Consider the following 23,413-nt stretch of genomic DNA (forward strand, 5'->3'; position numbering starts at 1 on the left):
ATCCACAACCTTCGACCATAAGCCCGGAAATTGAAAGTTGTGGGTTCGTGGCCCATACATGAACCAATATTTTTCATTTCAGATTAAATTTCATTCCTATACGATTTACGATTCTAATAATTAATGTACCAGTTCTAGTACTTTAACTAGCCATTAGTCGCTCATTACAGATTATGTGAAATGTCAACTTAATAAATAGTTATTTACATGCTTGTTTACATACCCAAACCAAATTTCTTGTTTTCCCTAGGTGTGTAATGTGCTACTTTCGACCCTAGGGAAAACAAAAGCATGTAATACGTAATAGTCCTTTACATGACTAGGGATAAAAAGAATAAAATTAGAGTTTTCGTGTGAATTTTGTTGATCCGAGGCGAAGCCGTCGAAAGACGTGCTTCAAACATGAAAAGTACGGTTTTCGACGCATGTAGCATGTAAAAACTGTTTCTTCATAATACCCTATTTGCCGTGAGCGAGCATGAAATAACCTTGCGGGGTCATCACAGCGCCTCCTGCTTGTATAGATCAAGCCCAAGTAACTGTAAACCCGAACACTGACAGCTACGCCGTCATCCATAGAGAACCCTAACCTCAACTCAGTGGAATTTTATGCTTTGTTAGGTACAACAACGTCAAATTTTATAGTTTTCTAAACAATAAAAAGTGAAATTATAATTGTTTATGGCTGAAATATGTGAGATCATCATTTTACAAGAAAACCATGAAAACGGTTCAATTATTTGAATTTATTTTCAAACGTGAACTGCTCAATTCGCTGCACATATTTTTAGGATATGTGGATGACTTTTGACATTTCTAATAACCTTAGACTTGATTTTAACGGAAGTTCCTCCGAGCAAGAGATAAAATCTGCTATAGACTGACAAGGCAACGATTTTAAGGGGAAATTTGATTTTAATTTAAGAGCTTGCGTGAAGTGTCAAACGATTACTTGAGAGATTTCCCCGTCATTTGACACTTCCCGCAAGTTGGTATGGTCTACCACTATTGCGTTCGAAAATTCACATACGAGGGTTGAACTGTCAACGTAAAAATACTTTAAACATAATGAATAATTTATGTCGTAATTCACATGAAATTATTATTTTTAATGTAAATGAAAGTGAAAAGCTAGTATGTTCATTATACCTTCTAAAGGGATCAATAAGTAAACCGTGCAACTCTGCTGAGGTCCTCGTTTCAAGTAGAAGTGCTATCGAGTATTCGAGTAGTTTTTGTCGTACCACTGGTAAATTTAAGGTGATAGTCGGTGATTTGGTGGAAGGAGAAAACAGGTTGATTGTATCGTATTGTAAAGCAGTAAAAAATATCACTCTTAAACGTGAATCTCCACACAATATTAAATATATCGTCAAAGTTTTGTATATTATTTGCAAAAATCATGATGGGTGTTTTCAAAGTCCAAAATCAACTGAAAATGATGTCAACGATGCCTGTGCTAAGGCAACAGTAGGAGTAAAATTAATTCAAACATTATTTAGTGATAAATTACAGGAGCAAGGCTTTGGTCGGAAGACGTTTGAGCTGATTTCCACATGTGTTCCATTTTACAGTAAGCTGCCAGTCGATGAAGCAAAGCGAATGGACGAAAACAGTCTATGGAATTTTTTTGCGAGAGAGATTATCACAAGTGAAAGCAAATCCTACATTTGCACGAAATATGTTGGTTTTATTGGATGTACAGAATATCTAGGAATTTCTGATAACAGTTACACTCATGAAAATATTAAAGCGAAAACGGTGGCTAATGCTGCGTTGGGTGGCGGCGACTTAGCCCTATTCGGAACTGGATGTCTTTATACCTGGCCAAAATCTATCACTGAAGTAATGCATTGTTTTGAAAACGCGCAGATCGTTGACGTAAGAAACTTTTTGGATGATAGTAACAGTAGAAAAACGTTTGGTGGTTGCTTTGCTACAACCTTGGGATCGGTGTGTCATGAAATCGGTCACATTTTTGACTTAGGACACACACAGAGTGGAATTATGGGAAACGGTTTCGATTTCGTTAACAGAGTCTTTACGGTCACGAATCAAACTCAAGAGCTACCGAAACGTGTAACAAGTAAAGTGGAGTTGAATGTAAACGTGAATAGCGATCCAAGACTGACAAAGTTGAGGTACACCAATAGATATTTAGACCTTTTTCATTATCAAAAGGGAAATGATTTAACTTATTTTGAACGTAATTCAGCTATCATCTTAGCATACCATAAATGGTTTAATCAGTACACTGACATATCTTCCGGTGAAGTTATTTGCATTAAAAATGGTAAGACACGTGTGATTACTTCTAAACAGTATCCACTTCGTTTGGTAGAGTTTCGAGATAAAGAAAGTGCATTGATGATATCGAATTATTCGTTCTTGGGCGAATCTATTCTAGACTTTAACATTCCAGAAACAATAGTTGATGTCAGTTGTGATGTATTTGTTATCGATGATATTGGTAATATATTCAAATTTTGAATTAAGGAACTATCGATTAGTTACATATTGTTAAGTTATTTTTTGTGCATCGAACAACTGAAATACGACATATTTTACCATGATTTTTCGTTGAGAAAAAATGGACTGGTACTGAACGAAATTGGTTTTGTCACTTAACTTAGACCTATGTCTAAGGAAATGGGTTTTTTCAGCACATGTTCAAATTTTCCTCGCTGCGCTCGTAAATAAAACTTAGGACTGGTGCTGAAAAAATCGTCATTTCTTGACTTGGTACACAAAATACTATTGTAAATGTAAACAGTGATATGATAAAATAAAGATAATACTAAGGTATTATTTCGATTTTTCAGTTATTTCTTTTTCTAATGAAAACCAGGTAAGTTGTGTCTGCTGTCCGTACGTTACGTCGTTACGTTTCGACTACAGTGGTATAGTAATATTGCCTGCCCCAACCGAAAGATTCCGCGAATGAAGTTGAATAAAATAAAAAGTAAAATGTCTCGTGGAAACGATTACTGCTCTTGATTTCTCCATATAACAATACATGCAAAATTCAAAAAAACCGAAAATGTTTTGCTTTTTAAAATTCCGTGCGTGTAGTCAGTGCTGCATATTCAAAATGATATTTTTGTCAGTTCGAAATCTGATCTCTGCAAACACATGCAACAAACGTTGCCGTAAATCTTATACTAGATTTTCTTAACAAGTTTCATTGGGTTTGTGGACTATGGTTCGAATATCTCTACCACAAAAACGACTTCGATTTTTGTAACACAAAACAGATTAACTGTCTACCGAGATCTAGGTATTTGAGGACTCAAGTACTCAACCATTTTTTCCACATTTTTTCGCGAAAATTACGAGGGTCGGGTAATCGCCCGCTTAGAAATACATTTTTCAAATGAAACGTTTCAAAGTTATCGACGCATAGAAACTCTTGAGACTTGAGAGTCATAACTGTGTCAATATTTGTATGACAATTCGTGTAGGTTATGTTGTCTAAGTTCGAGTTTACAACTATTTACTTGACTACTTGACTATATAAACCCTTCTTCTTCTTCTTCTTTTTCAGCCTGTTTCTATCCACTGCTGGATGTAGGCCTCTCCAACTTCTTTCCATTTCGTACGATCCATTGCCATTTGCTGCCAGTTTGTACCTGCAATATTCTTAATTCCGTTTTTCCATCTCTCTGGTGGTCTACCTATAGCTCGTCTTTTATATGGTCGCCAGTGCATGATCTTTTTGGTCCAACGTTCGCCTGTCCTTCTTGCAATATGTCCCGCCCAGCTCCATTTCAGAGATGCTATTCTTTCCATGACATCAACGACCCTGGTTTGTTGTCGAATCCATTGATTCGTCATTCTGTCTCTGAGTGTTATTCCAAGCATACTCCGTTCCATGGCTCTTTGAGTCACTCTATATAAACCCGCGGATCAAAAATAATGCTTTGACAAAATTGCATTTTGTTGATGTTTTGTCTGATATGATGACAATGAAATTAATAGTTTTTTCTCGACCGAATGACCATCGATATAATATAGGGTAGGATAATGTAACTTACGTTTTGAGAAAGCGCGCGAAATAATGTCATACAAATATTTGAAAATAATTGAAACTCTGCATTTCTCAATTTCCTTTATCTCTTCGTTTTGTGTTGTGATTCGTATTTTTTGCACTCCTATGTGTGCTATATTTCCGAAATTTCGTGTCTCAGTGACGATTATTTTCAAAACTCAACTTTGATGAATTTTGATTTTATTCCATTGTTTAAATTGAATGGAATAAAATCAAAATTCAACAAAGTTGAAAATAATCGTCACATTTTTTTGGTATATCTGGTATACCGACTAACAGATTTATTCGTTTTTATAAGGTTGAGATTCCATATACAAACTGTGCAATACCGAATACCGGTAATACCTTTCAGCTCATTACCGACAATACCGAAAAATGTACCGATATGTTTTCGAGCCGGTGGCGGTTGGTACAGTGCCTATAATTTACATCGAATATGCTTCCAATTCTCCAAATTAATTATAATTAAAATCTGATTCTTTTTGTAAAAATAAACCTTCGAACGAGCAGAACAGTCTGTATGATGTGGAATTTTGATTACATTCCGCAAACCCAGTCAAATAGACATTTTAAATGCCAATTTAACCGATTTCTGGGATAAACTTGGAAGTTCCAGATCACAACAATTGTTCTATTCGTTTTTTTTAAAATAAAATCAGAAATTAATTAATTTAATTAAAGAAATTCAGTTGTATCCCATGGACCAGCTGGTAATCGATCAAATGGGTTGGTAATTTACGGTGTTAGCCAGTGTCTACACTGAAAGTCAACTTGACCAAATAAAAAAACCGAAATAAGCGTACCATTGATTTTATTACTAGTTCGTTCAAAGTGTCACACGCCTGGACTTGACCAAGCTACAGTGTTTGACATTGATCGTGAATTTTTTTTTTTTTTGGAATTGTCCAAAGATAAAAGTTCAGATTTACTGTGTCATACGTGCATTTAAATTTTTCGATCAAAAAATTACGAAGTGATTGAAAGAATATATGTCATTAAGCTGAATAAAATTTCTTTGAGGTGACGCCCTTATTCCAACGAATAAACACTCCGACATTAGTTTTTCGTGTTAAACATTTCCAGTTATTGTTGTGTTTTATGTGCTATTTCCAAAGGAAAAACCATTTTTACGGTAAGATGTTCATATTTCAGTTGTTATTTTATTACCCGGAAAACTGAAAAGTTGTTGGAAGTACAATCAAAATTGTTATTGTACTTGTATTGTACTTCCATTACTGATTGAAACGAATTACAAAAATGCATTAAGTTCTTTTTTGTAATGATTCATATTCAATTTGTTTGTTAAAATTTACGTGTCAAGCGGAAATTGTCAAACAATAACATCGAGTTTTTCAGTATTGTTTTAACTAAAATTTAATCCTTTTTATAATGTTAGTAAAAAAACGAATAGTGAATTCGATTTTATCCAAGCATCACGCTACATTCGCTACGACAAAAACCATTTTGTTAACCGACATAGCGATGTAAATGTAAACAAAATTGTCTGTTTATGTAGCGTACAATTAGTTGAAATGAAACGAATGGATAGATACGACAAGTGTTTACAGTCCTGTAAACTGGGGGAGATCAAGTAATGTTATTCTGGAACACAACTTTTTGGTACAAAAGTGTATCAATAAAGAATTTGTATGACGTGTGATTTTTTTGTGTTGGAAATAGTGAGTCATACCCGCAGGGCCTGTAAATGAATTGCTAATATCTACAATTATGCTGCTCCGTTGTTCATCATGTTGTGGAAACTGATTACAATGGAAAACGCAGCGTAATATTGTAGATTTCAGCAATTCAAAATTGACAGTGTGTTCCCAGCTCAACTAGACTATTATTTTTTTAAGCTGTTACTGTGATTTTTTTTCAAGTTGGCGCCCACAGTGGGTCCCTAGAAGATGACGTCACTTCTGTACGAAAAATTATGTCATTTTCCAGAGAGAGTCATCCTCCATGATTAAAAAATGTTCCTGATACGATGTTCGACCGTATTTTCGGATTAGTAACTTGAATCTAAAGCTTTTACTAGAACATCCCAAATGTTTTATTTTTTGGATTACCTTGGACAATGTGCTCCATTGAAATTTATCAAGATCTATTTCGGGGCTAAAAACTGCGTTAAGCACAAATTAATAGATTTTATGAAAAAAAAGAGTATTTATGCCACTCAGCATCATAATATGCAAAATTAGAAAACTTTAGATTTCTCTGTGGCCTAAAACGTTGTATGCAACTCGATGTAAAGTATTTTAATATTCCATAAATAGCTATTTCACAACATAGGCGAGAAAATACTTTTTTTCTTCGCTCGCCTCGGCTGAAAATTCGGAAGCATTTATTGTAAAAAATTGTGTTTAACTGAACAACTGAGGAACAACTTCCAATTTTCCTGCCCTCATAACAAATAACTATTCTAGATGTCTTATAAAATGAAAGAGTTTTTAAAACATAATAATTCATTCTGAACGTTCAAAACGGACCCAAAAGAATGGGTACATAGAACCTGAAAACCTAAGGTTCAACCCTTTTAACGTCGATCACTGGGGTCGTTGTCGCTACAAAACCACTGAACTGTACTGTAATCTTCATACTAAATTGTAGCAAGTTCCACACCATTAGTCCCTTGCAAATTCGAAATGAAACGCACACAACCAAATCGAAGGCAGCGTTCTGTTTGGTCATCTCGCTTTATTTTCATATGAGAATGCATTGAAATTTATTTTTTAGTTCATCCACCTATTCATCGAAAATTCAAATTCTCAAGCGCATTTATGGCGTGAATTTTGGTTCAGTTGAAATTTTGTATTGAAATTCATAATAAAATTAATGTAGTACCAGGCTTCGCTACAAAATGTAAATATTTTTATGCGTTCTAGTTCCACACGTATTCCACCATACAGAAGTAGCGCTTGACTTTTTGTTGACAACAAGTGGTTTAATGTGGAACAATTAAAATTTTAGAATCCTAGCCAAGTAAAAACTTATGGGGGCCTTATTAATCTTATTTTCTTCACTTGAGTGATCAAAAGGTCATGAGAAAATGACAGTTAAAGCTAGTTAGGAAACGTACCATACATTTTTCGACCACCCTAATCAAACATTTGTTGGAAGTGGAGGACTAGCATATTTCGGATAGAACTTATATCCGGACTTACAAAAAACACATTTTTGTCGTTCGGCTGTTTATTGAAAAGTGATTGAACATAATTTTTCTCTTAGCTAAGGCCATTAAGTCACTACGACCTATCTAGGCTACTAGTTTGATTCACTCAATGTAATTATAGAAATTGCATATTTCAACAACATTTTACGAAGTTAGGTTGACTGTTGTAAAATTCTACCTAGCAAAAATTTAGATTTAATTTTGAAATTAAAAAACGCCTAAAATTTTGAAAATGTTTCATTTTGCATCTATTTATATATTTTCAGGTCACTAAATTGATTTCAGTGGTGTGTAACATCAGTCACAAAATAAATACTTTTGGCTGAACAAAAAAAAAACATTTAAGATGTCTAAAAAGCCTGCCTCTGGGCCGGCCTTACATAAAGTGATTATGGTTGGAAGTGGCGGTGTAGGAAAGTCAGCCTTAACACTTCAATTTATGTACGATGAGTTTGTTGAAGATTATGAACCCACAAAAGCTGATAGCTATCGAAAAAAGGTACATGTTTGTGGATGGTGTTGTTGTTTGACATTGTTTAATTACAGAAATGATAGCAGATGGCGCTGCAATGGCCGAGCCAGTGAGGCGGCAGCAACGCCATCTGTTATCATTTCTCTGTATTTTTAACAAAATGATATATCTATCTCGAAAATAGGTGGTTTTAGATGGCGAAGAAGTACAAATAGATATCTTGGATACTGCAGGCCAAGAAGATTATGCTGCAATACGTGACAATTATTTTCGAAGTGGTGAAGGATTTTTATGTGTATTCTCAATTACAGACGATGAAAGTTTTCAGGCGTCGCAGGAATTTCGGTTAGTTCTATCTGAAGTATTATCAAAACCAGCAAATTAATAGTTACATTTACTTGCCAGAGAACAAATATTACGTGTGAAAAACGATGAAAGTATACCATTTCTATTGGTAGGAAATAAGTGCGATTTACATGATAAACGAAAAGTACCATTATCAGAATGTCAAGGTCGAGCCCAACAATGGGGTGTGCCTTATGTTGAAACATCAGCAAAAACAAGAGAAAACGTTGATAAGGTAAGACAATTAATTGTTAACACGTATTTACGTATTTCGATTGCGTTCAATTCTTCTTCACATATTCGTATTATATTCGTATTCGCACCGATTCGTTTTGAAAATTTATAAGCAATTAAAGCTGTCCTTGAGAATTAGTCACAAATATACACCAAATAGATTGAATTGAAGTGATGAGCAGATTAAGAATTTAAAAAGTTTATTCGGGGTTGCTCAGATTCTTTTATTTGCCAGAAATTTTTCGACACTCAGTTCGAGGTCTTTTTCTTCTTCTTCTTTTTCAGCCTGTTTCTATCCACTGCTGGATGTAGGCCTCTCCAACTTCTTTCCATTTCGTACGATCCAATTTGCTGCCAGTTTGTACCTGCAATATTCTTAATTCCGTTTGTCCATCTCTCTGGTGGTCTACCTATAGCTCGTCTTTTATATGGTCGCCAGTTCATGATCTTTTTGGTCCAACGTTCGTCTGTCCTTCTTGCAATATGTCCCGCCCAGCTCCATTTCAGAGATGCTATTCTTTCCTCGACATCAACGACCTGGTTTGTTGTCGAATCCATTGATTCGTCATTCTGTCTCTGAGTGTTATTCCAAGCATACTCCGTTCCATGGCTCTTTGTGTCACTCTCAATTTATCTTCGGATGCTTTCGTTAAAGTTAACGTTTCCGCTCCATAAGTGAGCACTGGAAGGACACAAGTGTCGAAAACTTTGCGTTTCAGACAATTATTCATTTTGCTTTTGAAAATTAGTCTGAGTTTTCCGAACGCTGCCCATGCAAGACCAATCCTACGTCTTATTTCTGCAGTTTGGTTGTCCAGACCTAACTTCAGGTTATGTCCTAGATATACATAGCTGTCGACTCGTTCAATGACAGTGTCACCAATTTTGATTTCTCTATCATCCCCGATGTTGGTCATGACTTTTGTTTTCGATAAGTTCATCTTGAGGCCAACTTTGCTTGCCTCTTCACTTAACTGTTGTAGCATAAGCTGAGCCTGACCTAGAAGGTGGCTTAGAATAAGACATTAAATTAATGAGTTTAATCTTCAATTAAACCTCGTCACTACAATGAAACATTGTTGGTCAGTCAATTTGTTTGTTTACACTGACCAACAATGTTTCATTGTAGTGACGACGTTTAATAGAAGATTAAACTCATTAATTTAGTGTCTTATTCTAAGCCACTGATGATGACCTCGAACTGAGTGTCGAAAAATTTCTGGCAAATAAAAGAATCTGAGCAACATCGAATGAACTTTTTAGATTGAATTATGTTACTTCCCAGCACTGAACCAAGCACATAAGGTATATCGATATCGACATATTCACCATAAATTCACCTGTGGTCTGTGAGTTTTGCACTACCTTTAGAGTTTTTATAGGGAAATGCTGTTTGAAAACTAAACATCAAATGTAATAGCTTTTCATATAATTCGTTATTCTTACTAGTGCATTTCGCTCGATTTTTTTGTGAACCAACGTCACAGCTAAAACATTTCTTGGATATTTTATCAGATTGAAGCTTAATCACCTGAAAATAGAGCGCAAAGAATGAAGTACTGAAAAAAAATAGGCGCTTCTACAGGCCAACCCAAGGGCCAACCAAGGTTTCCGATGTGGACGATAATGTAGTTTTCTAGACGATAATATCGTTTTTCGAACGATAACATCTAAATCAAAATCGATAAATATTATCGTAGCAAAAATTATTGTCCAACAGAACGGAAAAATCGTACAAAAAATGGAAATAACGATAATATCGTCCAGCGGATTTTCTCATCCAGGCCGATATTTTCGTTTTATGTACGGAATTATCTTTTTCTGGACGATATTATCATTCAAAAAAAAAACGGTAATATCGCTTTTAGTACGATAATATCGTCCAAAAAACAATAATATCCTCCAAAAAACTCTATTATCGTTTTTTGAAAGATAATATCGTCCAGAAAAAATAAATTTCATACTTATTCTGGATGTTGTATTGCTTCGGATACACCGATCGTTAGACTAATTTTTGAAATTGAAGAGTGCAAAGTATGAGAAATCAAATTGAAATTTGGAAATAAAATTTTTGTTGTACGCGCCCTAATGAGATTCGAACCCGAGACCTCTTGCGTATGAAGCAAGCGGTCAACGATCTGAACCACCGGACTGAACAAAAATTTTTTTATTTCCAATTTCGAACCGTCCTTTGCAACCGGCTCATATATAACTATATCTCCAACACATGTAAGTATTGATGAATCACTTCATTCGACTACTCACAGTATGGGTGTCACATATCGTTATAATTGGGCCGATTGATAGCACAATCTTCAGTTAATTTGTATCGTCGTACCGAATCTAGAACCACTTCATAAATTTCATACATTTTCATAAGCCTAAATACCAGAATATGAAACAAATTCCACCCATGTAGTGGCTTCTATTCTTAACAAAAGTTACTCTACTCTATTTATCCATAAAAACTGGTCTGATTCAGGAGAAAGACAATATTTTAAAAATTTACATTTTAGACGATATTATCGTCCAGGGTGAAACATTTTCGAACGTTCCTGACGATATTGACTGTGTAGATAATAGACAATAGAGAAATGCTGATTTGAAACTAAAGCTCAAATGCATTTCGTCATAAAATTACTAATATGATTATTTAGTTCATATCAAAAAATGTATTGGACCATAATCCAGGTCAGTTCCATATAGTGAGGTACAGACTTTAGCAAATCACAGGAAATCAGAGAAAATCGCAGACGAAATTGACTTAATTTGGGCTAGTTTGTGACCAAGATGTTTAAAGCAATAAAATATGATGAACTGCATTTTTTTGCAATTGGCTGGATTTCTTATATTTACTAAACTCAGAAGTGAGTACCCTCTTGCTTTTGACTTATTTGACACTTTTGCTCTTATAAAAGTGTGTGGTTAAAAAATCCAGTTTCACTCTTGACGAGAGTTTTTTGATCGATCTCAACACTTACTCAACAAGTCCCTCCTGTCACTTCACTTTTCTTACTGATCTGTACGGATGACGTATTTTTTCTTTCAGTTAAGCTCACTCCTTGGAAAATTTTTAGCCTACATTTGTGCGCAAAAATATTCGTTTTTTGATGATTTCTCTAAACCAAAATATTTTTTTGAAAAAGTAAAACCAATAAAGCATGCAAAAATATGTTACTTTTAAAGGAAAATTTGGTTTGTGAATGATAACCTTACCCATTGGAGAAACCTTTTCAAAATGTGTATTTTATACATTTTGCAAATGTTCCTCCAAGTGGGATAAGTCGTCAACCACAAACCAATTTTTCCTTTAAAAGTAACACATTTTTGCATGATTTAATGATTTTACTTTTTCAAAAAAAGATTTTGGTTCAGAGAAATCATCAAAAAACGAATATTTTTGCGCACAAATGTAGGCTAAAAATTTGCTAAGGGGTGAGCGCTCTTAACACCCAGGACGTTATTAAACTCAATTAAAGTTTGTAATTGGTAAGCATTCTACAGTTTTAATTGTTCCACATCGTTCTACATGTTGTCATCAAAAGAAGCGTAAAGAGTGTCGTTTCACTCACACGGACGTGTGGAATTGGAAAAACGTAAAGACAAACACTACTATGTGGTGGAATACGTGTGGAACAAATAAAACGAAAGAAACAAACGAAACCCACCACAATTACATTCTTATGATGAGATCAGTTTAACACCCAGAAGGCGTTAATAACACCCGGAAGACGATAATAACAAGCAGAGGGTGTTAATATAGTTATTTATGCAATCGAGGTGCAAAGTACTTTATTAGGCTCTAGATGTGTAATTATTATAGGCCGCAGGCCATGTGTTATAATATACATCGTGAGGCTAATAAAGTACTTTGCATCGAGTTGCATACAACGGGTTATGCCACAGAGGCATCTAAAGTTTGCAAATTTTGAATATTATGATGCTGAGTTGCATAATATCACCCCAGAATTAGTCATCTTAAATAAGTTTGTTTAAAAAATTTCGTAAAAGGACAAATTTAGCTTTTTTGAAAATATTTGTAAAAGGCGTATAGCTCTGAGGCGTAATTAACACTCTCAGGAAGATGTTATTATCGCTCTCTGGGTGTTATGAGCGCCCTCTGGACGATATAACCACTAAGTGTGATATTTAACTGGAAGAAAATAGCCGTCACCGACGCAGTTACATTGGTTTTGTTTGAGCGGAAACATTTTCTGCCAAATTAATGTTCGATGTTCGACTTAGTTTTTAGAGGACATAAGTTTAAAAGTTTAGTCTAAGAGAGTATGTCCTCTTGCGTTTTCACTTTTTTCAACTATTTTAAGAATTAGCGGTAGTGAGTTACTTTTCTCAGATTTACTCACAATTTCTAAAATGGAAAAAATTGAGAAAATTTGCATTACAGTCTCGGAATTATAAGAAGTTACAATACAATCGACCCTATTCATTCCACATGCATTATCAACGTTGACATTGACGTATTGACGTATCACGCCGTAAGTGCGGTCGATATTCAAAATCTTTTTAACACAAGTCCTTCTAATACAGAGTCATTTTCATACAAGTAAGCGGTGAAATGTTTTTTTCGGTTCACTTTTTCGTCGACTCGTTCACTTGAAATTCTAATTTTTGACACACTTACGGCGTGAATTATAACGTTCTAATCGCATGTGGAATGAATAACGTCGATTGGATTGTAATTGTTAAAAATATAACTTCTTATATTTCTTCCACCGTACTGCTAAAGGTTAGGTTACAAATTCAGTAGCAACCTTAGAATTTCGCATGCGTCGCACAATTTAGCATACTTAAGATAGTTTTACTGTGAAAACTTAACTCTCATGTCTTGAGCAATACCCTCTCTAGCAACCAAACTTCGTTTTGACGCAGTCAAAATAGCACCTTATTTTGACAAATTTGACTCTGACTTTTTTTTGGAATGGAGTTGCCGTGTCGCGCCTTTTTTAAAGCAATATGGACGTTAAACGAGCAACACACAAAATGATATTACAATCACAAGTTATTCACTTTCGAACACCGAAATGGTGAAAGGAGACGTAATATTTTCCTCACAAGAAAGGACATCTATGCTCATACTTTATTTGATTTATTTTTAATCCTTTCACAAGCAAATTAATTGCTCAAATTCTCTCCGCATTTATACATAATCAGATGTAGTTTTTGCCTACCAGGTCCTGAATTTGGCGCCAAAATTTCAAAATTTTTAATATTTCGAAAATGTACAGTTATTTGCCGAATTAATTATTTATTCTCAAAGTGATCTATGAAAACAATGTTCCTGAGATGATTTTACAATGATGTGACGTATTGAACAACTATTTGGAAACAAAAAATTGTTGATCCTAAAAAGAGCGTAAGGGGTACTTACACTTTTTTTGGGTGGAAAATTAGTCATAAATCATAAATCATAAATTCAATTTCCACTCCGTTTGCGTGACAGTTCTTTTGTTCTATTTTACAACTGTCATGTAAACGGAGGCTAAACGGAGTGCTCTTTTTAAGTGGAAACTATACTTTAGAATACGATTATTTTTCATTTGTAAATAATCATTCGTTCATTACATCAATTATGTTAAAGAAAATTTGTTTGTGAAAGCAAAGTTGAATAATGTGAAGAGTAATTTACTATTTTAGATTGATTATCACGTTCAATGCGAAGAAATAAGTTTAAGGCTTTCGGAATGATTTTTTTTGCAATTTTTCCTCCCGTACTGTGTATACTAATATGTGTGTATACTAATTATGTGCATTCGTTGGGTCTCTGCCCACGTATCTTTGATATCATTAGAAAGAACAGACCTTGCATGTGAACTTCATTAAATGAGTACATAAACAACTTATAAGACATATTTTGTAACTTTATTTCGGTTAAAATTGGAAATAAAAAACTGGCTCAAAAATCTTTCGAGTAAGTCGACTTACCCACATATTTGACATCGTTAAGAATACAAGCCAGATAGCGAATAGTGCAAGTTTGGTATTTTTGGAAAGGTGCGGTCTCATGTTATGAGATATAGTAGTAACTGAAGCGATACCAAGCAGTGGATGAGCTAGACATGACCAGAAAGCGATTGTGAAAAAATCAGTGAAAGTTGTCCACATTCACAAAGTAAAAGTGTTAAATTTCTTGTTAGTGCAAATAATTGTTCGGTAGACCAGAGACAACCAGTATATAGCAATTAATTTAATTTTTAGTCGAACTTTTCATACATTTCCATTAAAAAATCTCAGGAATCTGCGCACCCAAAAGAAAGTTCTTTAAGATTTTTTGAAAAAATTGAAAAAACCCCTCCCAATTTTGGGATGTGCTAGCCTTCATTTAAAGCCATGAAAAATGAAAAATCGGTTGGGGTGTTTATTGACAAAACAATAAAATTGGACTTTGATGCCTCACCCTGACTCACAGCTACAACCTTTCGACCCGACGATGCATTTATTAGAAACGTCTGTCAATTCTCTACAAACTACTATTAGATCAAAATCGACAAGGTCGTTTAATTCCGGGGTAAAAATTTCTGAAAAAGTCATGATTTTGAAATTTTCTTAGAGTCGCCCGAGCCGGAGACGTCGTTTTAAATCAAAAACTTCTTCTACGAAATTCCCTATCAATAGCACACCAAAATGGTGTGTCCGATTCCAAAAAATTGTCACCCCTGAGAGTTGAAAAAAAAAATTGTGCACCGGACAACTGAAATTCGACGTATTTTGCCATGATTTTATGCAATGATTTATCGTGCGGGAAAAAATGCATTTCTTTACGATTATTGTGCGTGAAAGGAATTACATGAATTTTTCCATGACTATACGATTGATCAAATGTAATATGGTGAATGTGAAGTGTGTATATTTTCAGCTGTCCGATGCACAAAACGTTGTTCGTACATACATCGACAGGAAATGGATTTTTTCAGCACACTTCCTAATTTTATCACACGTTAAACTCGGTGCTCATTTGGCCGAGCTAAAAATCTTTCAAGTTGCATACAAATTGATCGATTTCAGTACTTTAAACGGTTCATTAGATTCTTTTAAACTCTTAAGAGTAGGCTCTGGTTGTCATTTTAAGACATTCTAGATGCTTAGAAGTTTCTGAACAAATCAATGAAAGATTTCTTTCCAATGATTCCTAGATTTAGCTCTTCAGTCTGTGGGGTATATTAGTCGTCATATTAGCATCTCTCTGTTGTATCAATGCATGTAATCAACATTAAACATGTCTTAAATTTAAAAAAAATAGTTATTTATGCAACCTGTGGCTTGTAAGAAGCCATAACATAACATAGCTTGCCAATTTTGTGCTGAATAAGTTTTAAATTAGTAGTTTTAAATAAAAAAGTCCTAAAATGAGTAATTTGGTACATATTTTCCGTGCAATCTGCAGTGCAGAAGAGTAATTTAAATATGGTTATTTTAGTCATTAAATTAGACGAACAAATCAGTCAAGGCAACATCCCGTTGAAGATAGTGACAATTATTGTGTTGACAAGTTTTGTACTAGCGCAAAACTTTTTAGACTTCAGTTTTTTCGTTGTAACACAAATACTTGTGCCAACAAAAATATTTTGTGGTAAAACAAAATTTTGGTTTGGTTCAGTTTTAGTTCCGCTCGTATGGAAAACTTGGGTCTAGGTCTGAAAAAATCAGCATACAATACTTGTAACACAACATACTATTCTTGGCCGCAAATACCTTTTCGATAGAAGTACCGAAAAATTCAACGTTTCGATCATAGTTTGTGTGTCGAAATCCGTTTAATTTCAGTCTTCAAGCGCAAAATAGTACATTTCGTACGTAGGACTAAAAGTCTTTTTCAGGGTGTGAGAAGCTTTAGTCTTAGACTTTTAGTCCGTGGTACGAGTAATATTTTACACTCGCCAAACCATAAAAACACTGAAAATCACGCGTCAAAAGTTATCGGAAACCACACTTTTTTAGTTCTCTCTCAGCAGACCTTGCAAACAGGTCTAGGGATCCAGGCGATGTTTTCCTTAATGGAGTTTGTTTATGTTATTCGTCAAAGAGAGAAATTTGATACGAAGGCGGAGCTTACTCTCCGTATCAACGAGTAGTGTGATGCACATCGAACGATCAACTCGTTCGGCTTTATATCGCGTATTTTCGGTTTCGCTTTTATTCTCATTCTTCTTCTATACATTGAACGGCGTGTATTATATTTGGTTTTGTTGTTTGTGTATTTCATTTCTTGTCCTAGGTATGAAAAAGTTGTTTCAGCACATATTGCTTGTGCTAGCACAAGTCTTTACTAAAATTGAACGAACCTCAAAAACTTTTCTAATAGCAAAAATAGTCAATTGTCAACACTTGAAAAATATAATTAACAAATATCTATTTTTATGCATTGTGGGTGTGCGCTGGTTCGGGGATCGGAACGGAATGGGTCCAGCAATAATTCTTGTCTTCCCTAGATGTTAAAAAATCGATTTTAAAAGTTAAAAAAAAAATAATTAACGACTTACGCAAAATAGATTAAGTAAAATTTTCGAGTTCTAGGGAAGGCAAGAATTTTCGCACACCTATCTACGGGTGTACTTTTGAACGCGATTTACGTAAAAACCTGCCTATATGTAAATTTACATGTAAATGATTAATTTGTGATGGGTAGACTAACTCATTGATATATTAGGGATAAACCAGTGTGGTTCGTAAAATTCGTGAGTATGATGATTTCGTAGAGTTTTGTGAAAAGTTCACGAAATTGCCATACTCACCCCTATTGAGGGTAAACAATTATGGTTCGTAAAGTTCGTAGGTAAATTAATTTCTTAAACTTTTAATGTATGGGCTTCAAATATCAAAATTAGTAAAATTGACACACTTAAGAACCATTATGGTTTACCATATTGTGTAAACTAAATTCAATATTTGCAATTAAATACCATTCACAAACTGTTGCATAAATAACTATCATTTAATTTTTTTACACTCATGGAATTTTGGCAACCGACACATTTTCTGTTTTGAGGTTTACGCTTTTTTTTGCGAATTTTACCTGTATTTTTATATGGAGAAATCAAAAACTCAAGTAAAACACAAAAACAGAAAATGTGTCGGTTTTCAAAATTCCTTGTGTGTATTATTATTTTGTTGTAATTTTGTACTGTTATTTACAGAAATATTTTAAAATTAAAACATCATTCAAATTGGTTTTAACACACATCTAAAACAATGTTTGTTTTTTGTTTGTTTTCTAATCTCACATTGCAGGTGTTTTTTGATTTGATGCGTGAGATTCGATCACGGAAGACAGAGGATTCGAAGACAACAATTGGACGAGCAAAAGATAAATGCAAACGGCGCAAGCTTAAGTGTACACTATTATAGATAGATGTGCGTTCACTTAGCATTACTTAAATTTGTTTGTTAATTTGTTTTTCTCTTTCCTCTTTTTATTATATTACTGTGTAAGCTTAATGTCTAGATTTTCGGATTTTTTTTTTTAATTCGTAAAGAAAATGTATTTGAAAATGAGGTAACATCTGTACTTTAGTCGATTTTTTTTACTGTATAACTACTATAAAATCGACATTCTCTTGTTTGAGCAAGGCATTTAAACAAGAGATACTTATGAACGACCGATATATTTATTCAATTGTACCGATAAAAAATAATAAATGACCAATATATTCGGTACCATTAGCGAAATAACAAATTACCGATAGCGGTGATCCTAAATACCGATAAAAATAAACAAAAGTACCAATAACTTTTTATTATCTATCGGCATATTTCTTATCGATAATTTATAACTTTCTATCGGTAAGTTAGTATATACTATTTGTCAATTATATATTTCATGAAATTTATTTTTTAATTAAATCTTTAAGTTGAGAAACCGTGATTTTCTAGTTATAGACCACAATTTTCAGTATATGACTTTTCGGTTCCAGTTATTGGCATTGTCTGTAATGTGTCTAATGTTATTATTCCATTTGTCAAATCATTACTTCTCACAGTGAAATCACTTCCTTGTGGTTATTTAATTAATATTACTGATGAAAATCAGCAAATAGCATTGATTGACTAGTTTTAGGAAATTTTACAAAGATTTTTTCATACACAAAACATATGGAGCACAAGGAAATACTGCGAATTCGTTTAAAATCTTCATATGATATTTGGAAGCTAATAATTCAGTGAACTACTGCACTAGAGCTAAAAATGTTTGATAATTGAAACATTTCGTAACATAATATGTCGTGAATCTCGACATCGCTTCGGATTTCACTTGTCATTACGTGCTTTGACCAGGAAAAGTTTATGTATCACACAATTTATGTAGGACGCCTGTAAGTCATGGTAACTTTATATCAGATCAACTTAAGCGGATTAATATTTACTTAAATGAAAAGAATTTTCGATAAAGAAAAGAGCGGTCATTTAAGACATATTTTTTCCCTTCTATTAGCTCCTCTGCTCCAAATGAATCAAGTCAATGCCACATTCGACTGCCCCGACTGTATATTTCTGAGACCATTTCTGGGATATCAAATAGCGAATACATTCTTCAGAAGACGTTCATAGTTCCAAGGAATGAGTCATTTGTAGTGACAAAAAATTGAAGACAACGAGGCAAACAAAAAACTCTCTGGTATTAAAAAGTTAATGACCCATAGAAATTTATAATTAACCGATAGAAAAAAAATGTTTTGGCATTCGATGTATCTCGACACCGCAAATAGTTTCGAAAAGTACAATATTCTGGGACCTCTCAAAGCGAGGTATTTGCAGCCGAAAAATAACCTTCTCCAGCCGAAATAATGGATTTTTATATATATTTGTCATCCTGGAGTACCAAAAACGTCAAATTCTCTCACCTAATTTAGTACCGAAAGAGCAACATTCCACCATGCTATTTTCTCTCACTTTTTCATTCTCGCTTATGTCATTTTCAATCCTATGTTGCACACCAATATCATTTTTTTTTTATAGTATTGTGACAATGCATTCATAAGGATTGGTTTCGGAATTCATACGGATTGCCTTTAAACTGCTACAATGAGTTTTAAAGGCCTGCTGAGAGGACCGAAAGTAGACATGTAATTACTTTCTCTTAGCAGGCCTACAAAACTCGATACGTCATACGGGCTTCAGTCCTTGTGACGTAAATGATTAGTTTCGTTTTGTTGTCATGTTTTGTTCAGAATGTGGTTTTGGTACTCCAGTATGGAAAATAGTATTCATCACTCGGATCAAAAAGGTATGTTTTCGACCCAGTTGGTGAAAACGTCCAAAGTTGTAGCGACGCGAAGCGAATCCTAGCATTGAAATATATTTTGTGCCACCGAGAATTGAAATACGCCAGATTTCCATATCGATAACTAGATTGAAACATCGAAAAGATGGGATATTTCAACACTCAACGCAGTGTTGATATGAGTTATAACAGCATTCGTTTTAGCAATGTGATCGATCAAATTTGAAGAGTGATTGTTTACAAAGAAAATTTTTTTTTTTTTTTTGCTTTTGTCTATTTCAATTCTTGGTTGGCACAAAGCATAAATTCTTTAAATTAGTTACATGAAATGGAGAAACCTCGTTTTGCGTTCAGCAAATTCTTTAAATTTGGTTGTGTTACACGTATTGTAATTATATTTTTTATCACACAGTGCTGAAAAAAGTAACAATACAATACTTGTAACACAACATACTATTTCGGACGCGATCAAATGTTATATTTGTTTATGTTTTTGTTCTTTCGTCTCATTTTAGTCTGGAAGTGCAACGTCGTTTGTTATGTCACTCGTGATAAAAGTAGAATAAAAGGGTTGTCCGATAAAAAAAATGATTGACCAATAGATAATAACAATTTCCCGATAGAAAGTTATAAATTATCGATAAGACTAGGTATAAACTAGTATAAATAAAGCAATGAACAAAAGAAAGTTGATTTTAAAATTTACACTTTTGGAGCGCCTCAATTTTTTCTGCGTTTTTTGATTTATATGTATAGTTAGGTACATACGTATACATAGTTAAATGCGTATGTTGAAGTGAATCATTTTTTCGTTCTTTTGCTTGGAAATAGTCATATGTCACCAATTATTTCTTTTTGCAAATATTCTTATAATTGTTTCTAACAAATAAATTTGATTTAACGTTAAGCTGTCTTTTTGTATTATTATTCATACAGATCTCTTAGAAAGTATCAGAGAGACTGCACAAATGACGTATAACCGATAAAATAACTTATAAGTTTTAATTTCTAAGTTGTGGTATCGGTAGTCGTAACTCATAAGTCATATAAATTATAAGTAGAAAGTCTATAAGTCAAAAGCTTTTTAAACTAAACATTTCTATTGCGATGTTGGACCATGAGCTATGAAATCCCATTTCCATGTTTAATAAAGTACAGAACTGAAATCAGAAGATTCTGAAAACCCCAAAAATCGAATAGAGCGAGCCCTCAAAACAGGCGGAGCGTTTGCTGCGACTGACCCCGTACGACCCGTAAACCTATTTCGTACGTGATCCCTGTACGTAATCTTAGTGCGTGATCAACCCTATTCAGTCAGTACCTCTATTGCCTTTATATATAAGAGCAAAAAGTAAAATTTTTACAAAAATTGTTCATCTTATAAAATTCCGCACAACGCAATTACGAAAGCCCGTTCGAAGTAACTTTCAAATAAATGAAAATTAGCAAAAAAATCACTTGACGCACTAAATCTATTAGGAAATCTAAGGAATCAACCTACTACCACAATAATACCAAAAGTGCAGAAGGGACCCAAAAAATTTTTGTTTGCAAAATTTCTCAAAATTCTGAACTAATAGAACTTGAAAGATGGTGGACCAAGCAATATAATACCACCACAATAATCCTAAAAGTTCAAAATGAAAAAAAAACCTCAGAAAACCTTCAAGAAACTTAAAGTTCACGATTGTGGACCACGTGGTGAATTTTTTTTTGAATCGGACACACCATTTACGTTTCCAGACATTCATGGTGCTATCGATAGGGAACTTCAAGGTGATCATTTCGTAGAAGAAGTTTTTTTTTAAACGACCTCTCCGGCTCGGGCGACTCTAAGAAAATGTAAAAATTAAAAAAAAAATTCAGAAAATTTTACACCGGAATTAAACAACCCGGTCGATTTTGATCTAATGGTAGTTTTTAGATAATTGACGGACCTTTCTAATAAAAGTATCGTCGGGTCGAAAGTCAGGGTGAGTATTATATATTTGACTTCGCAGAGATAACCAGCCAGATAGCGAATAGGGCAAGTTTGGTGATTTCGGAAAGGTGCGGTCTCAGGCTATGAGATATAGTAGCAACTGAAGTTATACCCAGCGGTAGATGAGCTAGACATGACCAGAAAGCCTCCCGATGGTGAAAAAATCAGTGAAAGTCGAGGGGTAACTCACTTCTAGATTAAATGGATTAAATGGATTAAATGGTATTAAATGGATTAAATGGATTAAATGGATTAAATGGATTTAATGGATTTAATGGATTAAATGGAATAAAAATTGGATTAAATGGATTAAATAGGAAAAAAGTTCATTTTACCAAATACTGTAAAAGTCTTAAAAATTGTTGATTTTGATCGAACCACGTACTACAACTCATACTACAATGTTAAAAAGCGAAAAAATCCACTTTTAGGAGTTTTTGGTGTAAAGTGGATTAAATGGATTAAATGGATTAAATAAATTTAATACCATTTTTCACAAAAAAAAATTTCCTATACCTCACGAGTACTTAAACGAGTTGGGGATCGTGCAAATCTATTTTTCGCAATTACTTTACAAATTTTTCAGGTCGGTAGCCTAATTATTTCGGTAAAACTAAAAATTTTTTTTTGGATTAAATGGATTAAATGGATTTAATGGATTTAATGGATTAAATGGATTAAATGGAAGTGCGTCACCCCTCGGTGAAAGTTGTCCACATTCATAAAGTAAAAATATTAAATTTCTTTTTAGTGCGTTTAATCGTTCAGCATACCAAAGTCAACCAGCACACAGCAATTAACCTCATTTTTAGTCGAACTTCCCATACATTTTCTTTAAAAAATCTCTGGATAAGAAAGTTTTTTAGGATTTTTTGAAAAAATTGAAAAACTCCTCCCAATTTTTTGATAGGTTAAATGGGATGTGCTAGCCATCATTTTAAGCCAATAAAATGAAAAATCGGTTGTGGTGCTCATTGACAAAACAATAAAATTGGACTTTGATGCCTCTCCCTGACTTTCGACCCAACGATACTTTTGTTAGAAAGGTCCGTCAATTCTCTACAAACTACCATTAGATCAAAATCGACCGAGTCGTTTAATTCCGGGGTAAAATTTTCTGAAAAGGTTTTGAAATTTTTGAAATTTTCTTGAAGTCGCCCCGAGCCGGAGAGGTCGTTTAAAAAAAACTTCTTCTACGAAATGATCACCTTGAAATTCCCTATCGATAGCACCATAAACGTCCGGAAACAAAAATGGTGTGTTCGATAAAAAAAATCACCACGTGATGTGCTAGAATTTGGAAACCAGCATGCTACCACCACAATAATACCAAATGTTTATAACTATTATGCTACTGGAACTTGTATCTCGAACCGAGACACTGTTTTACAGTTTTATAGCATAAATATCTATAAATAATTTTCTTTATCATCGATTCAATATTTGCAGTTCATATTTCAGTTCGTTGAATATTTAATGGAGAAATGTTTCACAGGGATGTCTTTTTTAGTAGCATCTGGGTCGAACTACCTAAGTAAACTATAGTCAATTTTTATTTTTGCTCAGTAGGAGCGTGTAAAAAAACGAAGTTTCGATATGGGGCAAATGTAAATCATTACTCTGTTGCTAATTTTTTTAAACAGACCGTTAACATTCGATTTTTAAAAACTACAAACATTTATAGATATTGTACTGATATAATTAACATTTTTAATTTAATATAGATTTTCTACGATTTAATCAGAGATGTATCATCCCGCAAAAAATCCCGTTCAAATGATGTACAACAGCCCGAAAATCCAAAAACTCACTGCTGCCAATTACTTTAAAAGTAAAGAGATATCAATATACTACTTTCATTGAATATACGGCTAATTATATATCAGGATTATTATTACAATAACAAATAAATATTTTTCAACAAA

At 33.8% G+C, this 23,413-nt stretch overlaps 2 protein-coding genes across 7 annotated transcripts; both read left to right on the top strand.

Moving 5' to 3' along the window:
* The first annotated feature begins 1,123 nt into the window (after window positions 1-1,123).
* Window positions 1,124-2,805, top strand: LOC119067813. 3 transcript variants are annotated; one of them, XM_037170968.1, is made up of 2 exons: window positions 1,124-1,260; window positions 1,575-2,805. In XM_037170968.1, the coding sequence occupies exon 2, from the start codon at window positions 1,603-1,605 to the stop codon at window positions 2,488-2,490; it is 888 nt and encodes a 295-aa protein (XP_037026863.1). In that variant the 5' UTR covers window positions 1,124-1,260; window positions 1,575-1,602; the 3' UTR covers window positions 2,491-2,805. The 3 variants fall into 3 exon arrangements, with proteins under 3 accessions (XP_037026863.1, XP_037026862.1, XP_037026861.1); XM_037170967.1 differs by having other exon boundaries at window positions 1,135-1,249; window positions 1,503-2,805; XM_037170966.1 differs by having other exon boundaries at window positions 1,155-1,260; window positions 1,503-2,805.
* Window positions 2,806-4,876: 2,071 nt separating this feature from the next.
* On the top strand, window positions 4,877-23,413 carry LOC119067814 (ras-related protein Ral-a). Of its 4 annotated transcripts, none has more exons than XM_037170969.1 (6): window positions 4,877-5,180; window positions 7,487-7,719; window positions 7,877-8,037; window positions 8,098-8,272; window positions 17,518-17,640; window positions 23,213-23,346. In XM_037170969.1, the coding sequence occupies exons 2-5, from the start codon at window positions 7,567-7,569 to the stop codon at window positions 17,632-17,634; spliced, it is 606 nt and encodes a 201-aa protein (XP_037026864.1). In that variant the 5' UTR covers window positions 4,877-5,180; window positions 7,487-7,566; the 3' UTR covers window positions 17,635-17,640; window positions 23,213-23,346. The 4 variants fall into 4 exon arrangements, with proteins under 4 accessions (XP_037026864.1, XP_037026865.1, XP_037026867.1 ...); XM_037170970.1 differs by having other exon boundaries at window positions 4,877-5,068; XM_037170973.1 differs by lacking the exon at window positions 4,877-5,180 and adding an exon at window positions 5,570-5,727.

The sequence above is a fragment of the Bradysia coprophila genome (genome assembly GCF_014529535.1).
Source record: "Bradysia coprophila strain Holo2 chromosome X unlocalized genomic scaffold, BU_Bcop_v1 contig_128, whole genome shotgun sequence".
NCBI lineage: Eukaryota > Metazoa > Arthropoda > Insecta > Diptera > Sciaridae > Bradysia > Bradysia coprophila.